We start from the raw sequence: 14,140 nt of genomic DNA on the forward strand, positions 1-14,140 counted from the left end.
TCTGAATAATGCAAAGCATCAACCCTGCTGAGAGGCTTTTCTGTTTTGGAAGAAGAATACTGAATCACAGAATGGTGGGGGTTGGAACCTCTGTGGATGACCTAGTCTAAAGCCCCTACATCAGGTTGCATAGGAATGTGTCCAGGTGGGCTTTGAAAGTCTCCAAAGGAGACTCCACAACCTCTCTAGGCAGCCTGCTCCAGGGCTCCAGCACTCTCACAGCAAAGAAGTTTTTCCCCTCTCAGTCTTCTCCAGGCTAAACAGCCCAAGGTTTCTCAGATTTTTCTCATCAGAGATACTCCAGTTCCCTCAGCATCTTTGTGCCCCTCTGTTGGACTCTCTCCAGTAATTCCCTGTTCCTCTTGAACTGAGGAGCCCAGAACTCCAGATGTAGTCTTATTAGGGCAGAGTAAAGGGGGAGGAGAACCTTCCTCAACCTGCTGCCCAAACTCTTCTTGATGAACCCCAGAATATGATTTGCTTTCTTGTCCTTGAGGGCACATTGCTGAGTCACAGTGCACTTGTCCACCAGGAGTCCCAGGCCCTTCTTCAGAGAGCTGCTATCCAATGTGTTGGCAAACTTACATAGACTCTGTCTCTTAATGCTCCAAAATCATCTCAAAATCTCACCCCAATCAACACCTGCTGTGAAACACTGGTTTTGAGCATGTTCAAATCAGCAGCAAGGAAAGAGATGGCCCAACAAGGGAGCTGCGGAACAAATGGCAATGCCTATTGCAACAATATTAATTCTTGTCTAGTTGAATCAGTGGGAGAATGTGTCCCTCTTGAAGACAAATGGCATGGGCCAACAGCCAGAGGACCTGAACTCAAACATCATCTAAAAAGACAGAAACTTCCAGTGTTTGACAAGTGTGGGTGATCTCCAGTTAAGGCTGGGGAGTTTTCTGTGTCAAATACAATCTGATGGCAAATGTAATCTTTACTCTGAGATGCCTGAGAGTCCAAAGTGATATTATACCATTTTTTGACCCAGCTCCAAATTTCATTAAGTTGCTCCCTGCTTCTGTAGGGCAAAGCCTGTGAGGCTCATGTTTTCCTGAAGTAACATTTTCCTTTGCAGTCTACTTTCTACTACAAAGACTGGATCATAGAGCTGAAATGAACATCAGAATTGTTTGCTGGATGCATTACCAGATACCTTCTTTTCTGAAGCCCAGAAAATGAGGTTTGCAACAGAGATAATTTCTGGTTTTCTGAAGCAAAGGTTCCATATTGCATAAAACATTCCCAGACACCAATTTGCATGATACATTTTGCTCACCAGGTATACACTCAAGCTTTTTTATACAAGAAAATTTCCACCTCAGAATGCTGGATGGAGTAGGCTAGTGTGGTACCCTGTCTCCACAGATGACCAGCAGCAATGAGAGGAAACCAGGTCAGTTGAGAAGTGTCCTGCCCTAGCTCAGCATGATGATGGGGGTTCCAAGAGGCAGAAACCAGGCTGAACCATGTCATACCAAGCCTGTGATGCTCATCCCAGTTGCAAAATGTGGTTCATTTCCTCACAAAGATCTGGGTGCCATGATTCCTAAGGAGGATCACCTCCTCTCTCCGACATTCCCAGCTAGACAGTGAGAAGCATGTCAAATAGATTTACACACGTTTACACAGGCATCAAAAACTGGGCATGGAGGAGGGATATATTATGGCAGTCAAATTAAACAATCTACCTTTAGTTCTTGGGCATCCTTCAGGATATATGTCCAATTTCCATGTAGAGTACTTGTCTGGTCCCAAAGAGGAAGACTGGCGCTTCCACTCTGCCAGAGAAGCAGCAGGAAAGTTTTAGGGCTCTCCTCTCCTGGTGGCACCAGGTGTCAGTCCCACAGGAGGGGACATCCCTGACACAGGAAGTGGGTACCTTGCTGTGTGCTTCATGGATACCAAATGCCATATGTCTTGTCTCTATACCAAAACATCTTGCTGTAGCTCTAGGGTAAGACCACAACCAGGCTTAAATGTATATAGTAAAGCAGGCTTAAACGTACATTGTATTTCTCTATGGATGTGTGCAGGAAATAACACTCCCAAAGGGTACAAACTTGATGAACAAAAGCTGCATTTCTCTGAAGTCAAGAAACCAGAGACTAGGGAACCAAGGGGAAAATATGCTGGGTTCCTGCTGAAATCAAAGGGGACCTTGGCCCTGACTTCTATTGGAAATGTCTCCAGTTGTTGTAGTGAACTCTACCTGGACAAAAGCTTGCAAGATAATCCTTCAGATTCAGTGTAAGAGACTATGTGTGTGGTTGTGTTTATGGCTATAATTTATCACTCTGTGGTAGATACTGAGAAGTCCACCAGAGAGAGAAAGGCCCTCCTCATTGAGACAGGCCATGTATTTTTTCCTGGAGAGCAGCAAGAAGCATCAATGAACCCCCACAGCAGATCTACCACACAGTGGAGCTGTAAAAAGCTTGAAGGATGCTTGTTCTTGCAGTTCCTTTTTACAAATTTTTCTTAGACCCATTTGTGGTCCAACCCTGACTTAATTTTCCAGTACTGTATTACTTTCTTGGTTAAAAAGTCCCTCGGAACATTCATGGCCATTTTGGATTGGGCTCTGAGCAACCTAATCTAGCTGAAGATGTCTCTGCTTTTTGCACGGGTATTGGACTAGGTGACCTATAAAGGTCTCTTTCATCACAACCCATTTTAGGATTCCATGAAAAAGAGCTTTTCTGGGGAGAACCCTGGTAGTTTCTTTTTCTGTTTCTCACTTCACGTCCTCTTGAAACGTATTGAATTAATTGATGAGTATTTAAAAGTACCTATCCAGAATGCAGAGTTCAATCAATTGTTCAATAAATCTGTCTTCTCTGTGAGCAGAAATTAACACCATTAATCCCACTTTACAAACCAGGAAGCTGAAACACAAAGAAGCAAAGTAATCTAACAGAGAGAGTAAGAGAACAATCTGTAACCAGGTCCCTCGAGTCCAGCACAGGTCACACAGCTGGAGGCTATCGCAGTGGCCAAAGCCCAGCTCACAAACATCCCTCTTCCAAAAAACCTGACCTTACATCTGAGGCCAGATTAGAAAAATAAAGCACAGATATAAAGGACAAATTCCAGCTTCATTTAAATCAGCTCCAGTGAGTGTTTGTGCAACAGAGGTTAAGGCTTGCAATAATTTTTATGGACAATATTTTTTACCATAGGATTTGTGGCACACAAAGGCGTGACTTCTCAAGCAGCTTCAATTCTAGTGTTATATTTAACAGCACCAAATAAAACCATAGCAGTTGAATTAATATTATATTCATATTTTATTCCATAAATAAACTCCATTGGTTTGTAAGCTGGTGGTTTTTACTTCCAAAATGTACAAATAAAGATTTAAATATTTTTGGAGGCAACATTACATATGGTTTTAGTTTTGCAGTTTTGATGCAAACATATTTCTTGGCACCACGTCTTAATATGCCATTTCTATAAATACTTAATGCTTACAGAAAGTAGAGTAAAATATATATACTACAATAAAAAAAAAAACCCAAGAAAAATAGTGTTAGAATCAAATGTTTAAATATTCCTCTTTAACAGGTAAGCTTGTGATGTAGATTCCCTATATAAACAGGAATAAACTCCTTTGCAGAACTCAAATATTGGTCCCTTTTGGTATGTTAAGTAGTAATGTGAAACTGCTGCTGCTATGATTATGTAGTAATCCTATTTCAGCTGGTTTCTAAACACAACAAATAATGATATTCATTTTGCTTTACTTCAAGGATTTAACTCGCAGGAAATCAATAAGAGTATTTCAGAGAAATAAGTTTTCCACACCTTACAAACCCAGCTGTATTGCTATAAAGACTGTGTACTTTTAAACAAATAAGATAAATAATATCATTGTAATTCAGCACTTACATTTAAAAAAAAAAAAAAGTCTTCAAATTATTTCCTCTGGGTAAACTAACCAAAAGGTGATGCTCTAGAACAGTTGTTTCCCCTTTTAGACTGTCTTTGATTACTTAAAAGTTGCCTTAAAATTTCAGTTGAAATATAAATGACCTTTCTTTATATAAAGAGTCAAAGATAAGAAAAATACCTCCAGGTAAGTGAGATAACAGTAAATTTTATGGCTTATCTAGCAGTCAACAGCATTCAAGATCCAATTAGGATGATGGGCAAGAGAATCCTTTGTCACTCTGTGTTTCTTTGAAGGAGCTGGTCCAGTAATTGCTAGGGAAAAAAAAAAAAAAACAATGGAACAAACAGCCTTAAGAAACCTTTCAAGGATGTGAGGTGGATGCAAGTGCAGAAGTCTTCAGTGATACCATAGGTGAGGTAGTATTGGCATGATCAGACTTCACATCTCTTGGATACGCTGCTCAAAACAAAAAAGCACTGAAAGCTTTCCTGTCTTGGACAGGAAGTGTAAAATTAGACAGCGAAGGAGAGCTTTTAAACTAAAACCACTGCTTGTGTGTGAGGTGGAGCAGGATTATCTGGCACTGCCTCAGCTCTGCACCTGGATTAACCATGCTAATGCAGCTTTCTTCCACAACTAATTACTCACTTTTACAACAGAAAGGTCTAGACTGCTGATGCCTGTACAAGGTTTGACTGTTAATTTCAAGTTTAAAGAAGAGCCTGTCCCCAAGGACAAGCTTTAAACCCCATCCTTTGCTCTCAGGGTTCAGCCATGGTCAGCGCAGGCTCTCCAGGCAGGACCCCGTTCACAGGTAACCAAGGGTGACACCACCACACTTGACATTCAAGGTACGTCCTTACCTTTTTAAACATCTCAACACGCAGCCTGTTGCTCTGGATGATGATCCTCTTCTGTTTTTCTTCTTGTTTCTTTTTTACTTCAGGTAAATTGTCATAAATCCTGGAATGAATTTAGAAAGTTAGCCATGCCATCATCCCCACGACTCAACAATAATTTGGTTTTCCTGTAGGAGGCATTTGCCTTCAATGGAATATTTGTAATTTATAAGTAGTCAAATTAGATTTATGACATAGGAATTAGAAATTATTAACAATGATGTTTTTATAGAAAGTTTGCCTTGTTGAAAAGCACTCCTAATTTTGGCCTAAAAAGAGAGAGATGGGATCAGGTTATCTCAACGCAACACCATCATTCTAGAGTAGCTTCCAATCAGCTCAGTGGAATTGGTTTCAATTTACAGCAAAGTAATTCAAACCAGGATCTGGCCAGTACACCATTTTATATTTATGTCACAAAATTAATACCAAGAAATTGTTTGCAAGTAGTTTTCTAAATTACAAGAGAACTATCATTAAACATCTGTAGGCTGTTGATATTTTTTCATTGTCATTAGGAACTCCTTTCACCAATGAACGCATAAAAAGTGAGTTGCTCTCAAAAAGGTGACTTGGTCTGATCTTTTTGCATTGAAATCAATAACAAAATTTCTAAGGATATGAAAAGAAAGCTGGACCTTCCTTTGCAGCAGTCCTGTTCTTTGCATTCATACAAAGTCTGATAAATTCTGATTTTTCCTCGTAATACTTTGCAATATTGAGGTCTTGAAGCAGCCTGTGTTGGCTGGGGACTGTATTTTGGAGAAAAGAAATGTGACACATCTCGAGAACTCCTAAAAATGGAATATAATCTGCATGGTAGCCACATGGAGCTTTCCTTGCTGTAAACAATGACATGAAGTACACTGTAATTTAAGATCAGACACCACATTCCTAACTGCTTGCTATGATTCCCACACTATATCCCATAATCAGGTTGAAAAAAAAGAAAAAACCAACAAAGTGACTGCTTCTATTTTTGAATGTCCAATAGTAAGGTACTTGCCAGGGATCTAGTGTTCATGCCATAGGTATCCCATGCTTTGAGTGCTCAAAGGGCACAGTTGGCTCAGATGCCTCACACAGATACAGTGGAAGAAAACCTTGAGCACAGCACAAAAATGAGGCAAGCAGACTGACAGATCAACACTCCAGCATAGGAAGGTGCCTTAGGTATGAGATGGCAGCAATTCACAACAAGCTCTAAGCAGAAGCAGTTGATACCTTTTTGATCTCATATGCATCTCCTTCTCTGGAATGAATCTTTCCTTTGGTTTGAAGAGGTTATCTAGCAGAAGCAAAACAAAGTTAATGTCAGAGGAATCTACATTTACTGAAATGTTAAATGTCATATTTCATGTAATCATCATACCCCATTTCTGATTCAGTTTCTGATAAGAAGCTCAAGGAAGATGATTGTGCCCCTCTGCTCCTCCCCAGTGAGATGCCACCTGCAGTGCTGCGTCCAGCTCTGGACTCCTCAGTACAGGTGATACATGGACCTACTGGAGTGAGTCCAGCAGCCAGTAAAATGGTCAGAGGGCTGGAAACCTCCTGCTGTGAGAGTTAGGGTTGTTCAGCCTGATGATGAGAAGGCTCCAGGAAGACTTTCATGTGGCCTTTCACAGTACTTTAAGAGGAGGCTATAAGAAAGATTGGGGCATTGAAATAGATGACCTTTAAAGGTCCTTTTCAACCCAAACCAGTCTATGATTCTATAAATTTCTGATGGCTTAAGACCAGATCCAAATCTCCAGAGGTCAATGGAAAGCCTGGAGATGAATTGGTTCCAGAAGCTGTCCAACAGAAAAAGGATGGACAAGACCCATGGCAACCACCTTCCTTGCAGAGTTTGTTTACTTTAATTGCATATCAGTTCTGTCATGGCACATGCAGCTGTGTACACCCTTTATTCAGATCAAGAACCAGCAATGATCTCAGCTTTATCAAGTGACATTGCCCAGAGAGATGGTAGATGCCCCATCCCTGGAGCCATTTCAGGTCAGGTTGTTCGTAGCTCTGGCAGAAGATCTCCCTGCTGACTACAGCAGGGTTGACCTTTAAGGTTCTCTTCCAACTGAAATCATTCTATGATTCTAAGTGATTTATCTTCCCCACCTTTGTGTAGGCAACTACACCCTCGCACACTGGCCACATCCTCAGGTGGTGTGTGTTGGGAACCTGGCCTGGTATGATCATTTCTGACTCAATTTACATCTGTTTTGCAGGGCTGTGAATAATGCATCATGTTAGGAGGAAGAAAATTAAATTACCCTCTCCTGATCAAATATGAAGATCTCTAGAATAATTCCAATCAGCTTTTCCCTGGATACAGGAAAATAATTACTGATCTTAGCAGTCCATGAGTCTCAGAAATGGATGATTCTAACACCTTCCTTTCAAAAATGATCTCTGAATGGGTAGGGATGATGTTTGTACAAGGTGGGAAGTCAGAAATGATGTAAATAGAACTGATTCTTGATGAAGGAGATTGGTCAAGGGGCAACATAACAAAAAACTTCTTTGCTGTAAGGATGTCAGAGCACTGGATCAGGCTGCCCAATAGAGGTTGGAATCTCTGGAGAGATTCCAAAACCCACCTGGATGTGATCCTGAGCAACCTGCTCTGGGTGCCCCTGCTTTAGCAGAGGTACCTTCCAACCCCCCCACCATGCTGGGATTCCTTGAGGTTGTGTAAGTTTATCAGGAAGAGGATGGAGTAGAGAACTGCTGCCTGCCCAGCTGTTATTCAGATTTACACCAAGACAATGAAAGAAAAAGAGGGGAGATGGGATGCAGGATCATCCCTCTCTACAGCAGAACACATCCAGAGGTGGGGAAGGAACACCCCTGGAGTGCACAAGCTGCTACCCTAATGCACACAGGTGACATGGACAGTTTTAACTTGAACTTCTCAGTTCAGGCATACGAAAGAAAGGGGTTTACATTCTGGTCTCTGAATACGAGGAGAACCAGAGCACTGCCTATGCCTGCCCACCCAGGTCCAGCCAGTTTCCCTGGAGCACTGAGGACAGCAGCATGATGCCCTGTCCAGTTACCCGAACATCAAAGGTATTTGCCAGTACATTCACAAAACACATGCATAAGACAAATCTATGTGCAAACTTATAAACCCCTCCACTTTCCAAGTTCAGAAGACATAATATATGTCACAGCAGGCACCACGTCGACCTCTTTCTGCCACCCTACTGAAGAGACAAAACACAATAATCAAGGCAGAGAAGTAAATACAGAGAATAATTTGTTCCAGAACTGCCTAAGGCAAACTCTGGCCCTGAGCAGACCCAGTGACCATTGCCCAAGATAAGACTCTTTCAGCACCAGATCTGCTTCCCTGCAGTTTAACACAGGGAAGGCTATTTAGGGAGATGCATTCACAACCAAACAGCCCTGAGCAGCTCATGGGGCTACACCCAGAGGCAAAGTCTCATTCACATTTACTGCATTTCTCACAGAAATCCTGCATGTTCTGTAAGATCACTGCTTTATCTTGATGTAAAAACAAAAAAGGAGCTTTGCAGCCTTTTCTCCTCTGGACTGGTACAGGTTTCAAAACACAAACTGAGAAAGGAGAGGAGATCCCGAAGCCTCCTCTGTCCAAGGACTAACTTTTCTCCACTTAGTAATTGTCTACACTTAATCATGCATATTAAATCTTCAGTGCACACCAGCATCATGCCCAGTTTGCTAGGAAAACTTAATTTTACTTTTCTTTATTAGTGGGTTTATGCTCATTTACATGTTAATTAGCTTAAGAGGAATAAACACTCTGATGCTATTGCTGTCCAAATAACCATGAAAATTAAGGGGGCAGATTGTCTGTGACCCAAATGGTCCTGGCAAAGGATTTGGGTCCAAGGTCATTGATTTTCTGGGAGCAGCATGGATTCCAGCACACTTCAGAGCAGCCACATAGTCATCTCCTGCAGCTTGAGGTTGTGCTCCTCATTCTGACAGCTCAGAGCTGTAGGATGCATTCCTTCCCACAAAGCACATCCCCTAACCCCAATAGCAGCAAGGGATCAGAGTGAAATTGTATAAACCCATTACTTGGCATTCTCTGTAGCATCAAAAAAAAAAAAAAGTATAAAAAATAGGAGGACTTCAATTTGCACAGTAAATTCAAGCATCTCTTTTGTCTGTGTGGCAATATGGTTCTCAGTACGAGATCCTTGATGTCACAACCAGTTCCTTGTGTGTTCCTCTGTCCTTGGGCACAGAAGAGTAGTTGAGGGCACTACAAATAACACCACAGACACCTGCACTACCTGCACTAAGCCCTCACACAGTAAGTCAAACTGGACCTCACATGAGATGCAATACCATCAGAGAGAATGACTGGCCAGCACAGAGACCAACTTTCATATGGTTTCCTATGTACCATCAGTGACATCTGCTCAAATTCATGAACTTTTATTCCACAAATTGTCAGACATTGGATTTGTGGAACAAAGCTAGTGATCTTAGGAATCCCCTTTTTCCTAAATAAAAGCTGTTAACATTCACATTTCCAGACCCCTGTGCATAGCCACCAGAACATGGGAGGGATGAAAAACCCAGCCAAGGATCTGCAGGATCTGTCTTGCCAACAGCCTCACAAGCTAATCTGTATTTTTAATATGAGTTGCTAAGATGGGCTGGGCTCTGTGTTCAAGGGCTGGGAAGGACTGCAGCGGCCAAGAGCTGTGTGGGTTCCTCCAGAGTAATCCTCTCCTGATGGGTGAGAAAAGCCTTGAAGGGCATATCTGACCCATCACTGCCCACCAAGCAACCTGGAACTATGCATGTGCCTGTTTTGGAGGCTTTGATAAAAAAGATTAAAAAGAGACACTGGGGAAAATCCTCCAAGAAAAAAAAAAAATCTACCTTGGTCATAAAACTACCTTGTATGGAGCAGCTTGGAGTAGTAAGGGTAACACTTAGAAGTACGTATTCAAGGATAAGAAGGATCTGAACCTGCTGGAGCAGGCACAGAGAAAGCCCCAAAAATGATCTGAAAATAGAAGCCCTCTGCTGTGAGGACAGGCTGAGACAGTTGGGGTTGTACAGCTGGAAAAGAAAAGGCTCTGGGGAGATCTTCTTGTAGCCTTCCAGTAGCTAAAGAGGGCTACAAAAAGGATGGAGGCAATCTTTTTGGAAGGGCCTGTTGCAACAGGACAAGGGGTGATGGTTTTACATTAAAAGAGGGAGATTTAGATAAGAGAAGTTTTCACACGGAGGGTGGTGACACCCTGGTGTGGTGAGACACTGGCATGGGTTGGCCAGAGGAGTGCTTAGATGCTCCATCCCTGGAACTCTTCCAGGTCAGGTTGTTTGGGGGCTCTGAGCAACCTGAACTAGATGCAGATGTCCCTGCTCACTGCAGGGGAGAATGGACTAGATGACCTTTAAGGTCTTTTCCAAACTAAACCATTCCATGATTGTATGACTCATGTAGTATATTTTGTGTCACTCTCAGGTTGCTATGTACAAGATAAAAAAAACCAACACATGCAAGCATGGAGCAGAAATAAAGCTAATCCTTGGTGGATTTTAAGATCAGAATTTAAAAAAAAGGGACAATAAATAAAAGTTGGTATTAAATGAGAAAATAAAAATCATATGTGCATTTAAACATTTGTATTCCATACAGAGAAGAAAGCATATTTCAAAGCCGAAGTGCAGCAGACATACAGAGCTGTAATAACCTGCCAAACATATCATGAAGACCTGAATTAACATTCTTTCCTACCAAGAGAAGATCAGAGTAGGGCATAAAGTAGATAATTCCACAAGTTGATAGTCTTCTAAATTGCATTTCATCAACGTTCCTTACCAAATTTCATAGCATTGTATTACTTCTGGAGAAAACTATTCTGAAGGATAGAAAGGAGAAGATTTCAGAGCAGGCATTCAGCATTTCCAGCAATGCATGGCAGTTAAAAAGAAAAAAAAAAAAAAAGGTATAGACAGGTAGGTATGAAACACTTCACTGGTGCTTTATTCAGACCTTGTGAAACTACTGAGCCTCTGGTATTTGCATCAACACTGTGTGCAATTGCTGTCTGGCGTCTCCACAGTGGGAGAATGAAGCCACTTCAAGTTGTAAATGAAGGTAAATGGATCATCACTGTAACGTATTTTAACTAATGTTAAACTGCAGCTCACACAGGATGAATAACATTCCTGCTCAAGAAGTCAGTAAATGTTTAAATGGGGAACAGATAAAATGATTGTGTTGGAACCACCCCAACTTACTATTTACCACTAAAGCACTTAAAAGAGCGGCAAAACTTAACAAAGGCTAAACTCAGCCAAATATATATTTTCTCCTAATCTGAATGCAAATTCTCCTAGTTTGTTAGGAGCTAAAATGTGCCTTTGAGGATGTGTTGCCAGTGCCTGAACAACAGAGCACTTAGAGTGGCAGCTCTCCAATTAAGCTGATTTTTTCTTGAACTGAAGAAAAAGAAATAAAAAAAAATCAGCAAAAGCCCACTTGCCCAGAGAAGTCCTAAGATATAAAGGATTTTAAAAAAACAAAAAAAAATTGCCTTTGTAAAAATCAACAGTTTCCTGAAAAATAAATTAACCTTGAATCTAAGATCATGGAATCATAAAATTGTCCGGGTTGGAAGGGACCTCAAGGATCATCCAGTTCCAACCCCCCTGCCATGGGCAGGGACACCTCACACTAGATCAGGTTGCCCAGAGCCACATCCAGCCTGGCCTTAAAAACCTCCAAGGAGTGGGCTTCCACCACCACCCTGGGCAACCTGTTCCAGTGTCTCACCACCCTCATGATGAAGAGCTTCTTTCTAACATCCAATCTGAATCTACCCATTCCTATTTTTGTTTCATTCCTCCTAGTCCTATCACTACCTGACACCCTAAAAAGTCCATCACCAGCTTTCTTGTAGACCCCCTTCAGATACTGGAAGGCCACAATAAGGTCTCCTCAGACCCTTCTCTTCTCCAGACTGAGTAATCCCAACTCTCTCATAGGAGAGTCTGTCCTCATGCGAGCAGGGAGGTGATTCTCCTGCTCTGCTCCTCTGCTGGCTATGCTTCTCTTGCTGCAGCCCAGGATGTGATTTGCTTTCTGGGCTGCAAGTGCACACTGGTGGCTCATGTTGAACTTCTCATCCACCAGCACAAATATGAAGATGGCATTCAGCTTAGTGTGCCCATAGCACCCCACTGGGAATTCATCCAGAGAGCATAAACTAGTGCCTACACCCAAGGGTGCCACCCAAACATTTGCACATTGTATGTCAATGACTTCATGCAATGAATTACTCCATCTGCAGTCAACAGATGAGGTTTTGGTATTATTTATAAAAAAAAAAAAAATGCAACAACCCTTTGGTGAGAGGTTTGATGGTAAAATTGCCTGGGCTTTGTTCTCACTTCAGAGAAATGCTGAAGCTCAAAAGTAGTCCTTCACCCAAGACTATCCAGAGGAAGATGCTTCATGAATGGTTCAAGTTCTTCAGATCTGTTCTACACTGTGGCTACTGAGATTTCTAATCCTCCTAAACACTTCACTTACTATTTCACCACTCCAAGGGAGTGGTGGAGTCACAATCTCTGAAAGGATTTAAGGCATGTAGATATGGTGTTGAGGGACACAGTCTAGAGGTGACCTGGCAATGTTGGGATACCAGTCAGACTTGATGATCTCGAAGGTTTCTTCCAACCAAAATGATTCTGTGATTCAGTCTTCACAATCACAAGTACCTCTAAAAAAGCTGTTAAATTTACATATTTATGAAAACATGTTCATACTAGATTAAGTTTAAGCCTGATGCAGGACATCTCAATCTCCTTTGTTCAAGTGATACTTGAATATTTCTGGATTTCATCCAGAAAAAAGAAATATTAATTAGCATCTCACATGGCTTTCCAAATAAATTTTGATTAGATCATGAAAAGCATAACATTTATTTAGGGAAAAAAAATATAACAAAGTATGACAGATCTTGGTAAATTCATCAGAAGATTAAATTATTCTTCAATAAAATTCCCAACAGCTAATACTAATTTTTCCAGTTTCTAATCATAGGTGAAATCAGACCTTTTACTCCTGGATTAAAACATCCTTCACCAAAATTACATCTTTTGATTTGTCTTACCTCAAGACTCCAGTGAAATTATCCGCCAGCTTCTTGAGTCACCCATTATAAGGCAGATTGTTTCAACACTGCCATCATCCACACAGAAAACAATTCATATCTGAGGATTTGCCAATTCAGTGCCACCTTCTTTGCACAGAGGCTGCCTATCTCTCTCTCTGCAAGCATGACAGCAAGGAGGGGACATGCTGGTCACCCCATTCACTGCATCACTTCCTCCCCTGTCCAAGCACCAGGCTCCTGAGAGGTTGTGTCACCCATTGCCAGCAACCAGCAGGCGCTGCCATGTTTATCTGACTCAGGCACTGCTCTAATCAATGTGATGACTAATAGTATCATAAAGATAGGTCAGTCCCCTTCCTAATTCAATTACCTGACTGCAGCTTAGTCTTTATTCAGAGCTGTCAGCCTTAACCAAGAGGACATGTGCCAGCAGGAGCAGGGGCACTACTGCTTGCGCTGGGTTTTGACAGGAGAAAGGAACACACAAAATGGCACAACTTGAGCCACACACAAATAGAGACAGGCTGGTGGCTGCAAACATCAAATGCCATTGATGGCTGATGAGAAGACCACAAGGACGCATTTTAATGGCTACAGGATTTGCTGGCTGCACACCTACTGCAAATTCTCTGATTTCTATCTTCTCTTTACAGTTCAAATGAAAACCTCCCTGGCACAGAGATTGTAGAAACAAACCCCTTGAAAGCACAAATAAACAAACTGTAACCCTCACCCTCCTGGGTTTGCAGTTTCAGGAAAGCTCTTTGGAAAGGTTTAGAAGCACAACTGAGGAGGTATGAGCTTGTTTCCAAAATACTACTAAAGATACAGGATTTAGATTCAAATCCAGAGAAACACAGCAGGCACCACAGTAGGGGCCGAATGGTAAACATTCAACTTACATTGCCTTTTCCAATCAACCATCACCCTCTCAAAAGGGAGGAAAATGGAAGGTACGAAAAAACCATACGTGCCCAAGAAATCTTTTGAAACCCCTGAAAGTGCCTGTGTACAGTCAGATCACAAGGCTGTTCATTATGCAGATTTAAAGGCCCATAAACAGCTGGTAGTCCTGTCACTGAAGTAATTACATCATGGTTTTTGAGATTTAAACCCAGTTATTTGAACATTGTTTCTATTCAGTTCATCACAGTGGGATCTCTAATTTGTTCGACATAGTCAACAGCAGAGTAGTCTATCTT

At 41.6% G+C, this 14,140-nt stretch overlaps 1 protein-coding gene across 1 annotated transcript in view; it reads right to left on the minus strand.

Moving 5' to 3' along the window:
- Window positions 1-4,173: 4,173 nt before the first annotated feature.
- Window positions 4,174-14,140, minus strand: part of C7H10orf90 (chromosome 7 C10orf90 homolog) — a 77,186-nt gene continuing 67,219 nt past the window's right edge. The window contains exons 8-10 of the mRNA XM_054382720.1: window positions 6,025-6,088; window positions 4,765-4,864; window positions 4,174-4,212 (exon numbers count right to left, since the gene is read on the minus strand). Coding sequence (XP_054238695.1) covers window positions 4,174-4,212; window positions 4,765-4,864; window positions 6,025-6,088 — 203 coding nt within the window. The remainder of the gene's footprint in view (window positions 4,213-4,764; window positions 4,865-6,024; window positions 6,089-14,140) is intronic.

Source organism: Indicator indicator, chromosome 7, assembly GCF_027791375.1.
Source record: "Indicator indicator isolate 239-I01 chromosome 7, UM_Iind_1.1, whole genome shotgun sequence".
Classification (NCBI taxonomy): Eukaryota; Metazoa; Chordata; class Aves; order Piciformes; family Indicatoridae; genus Indicator; species Indicator indicator.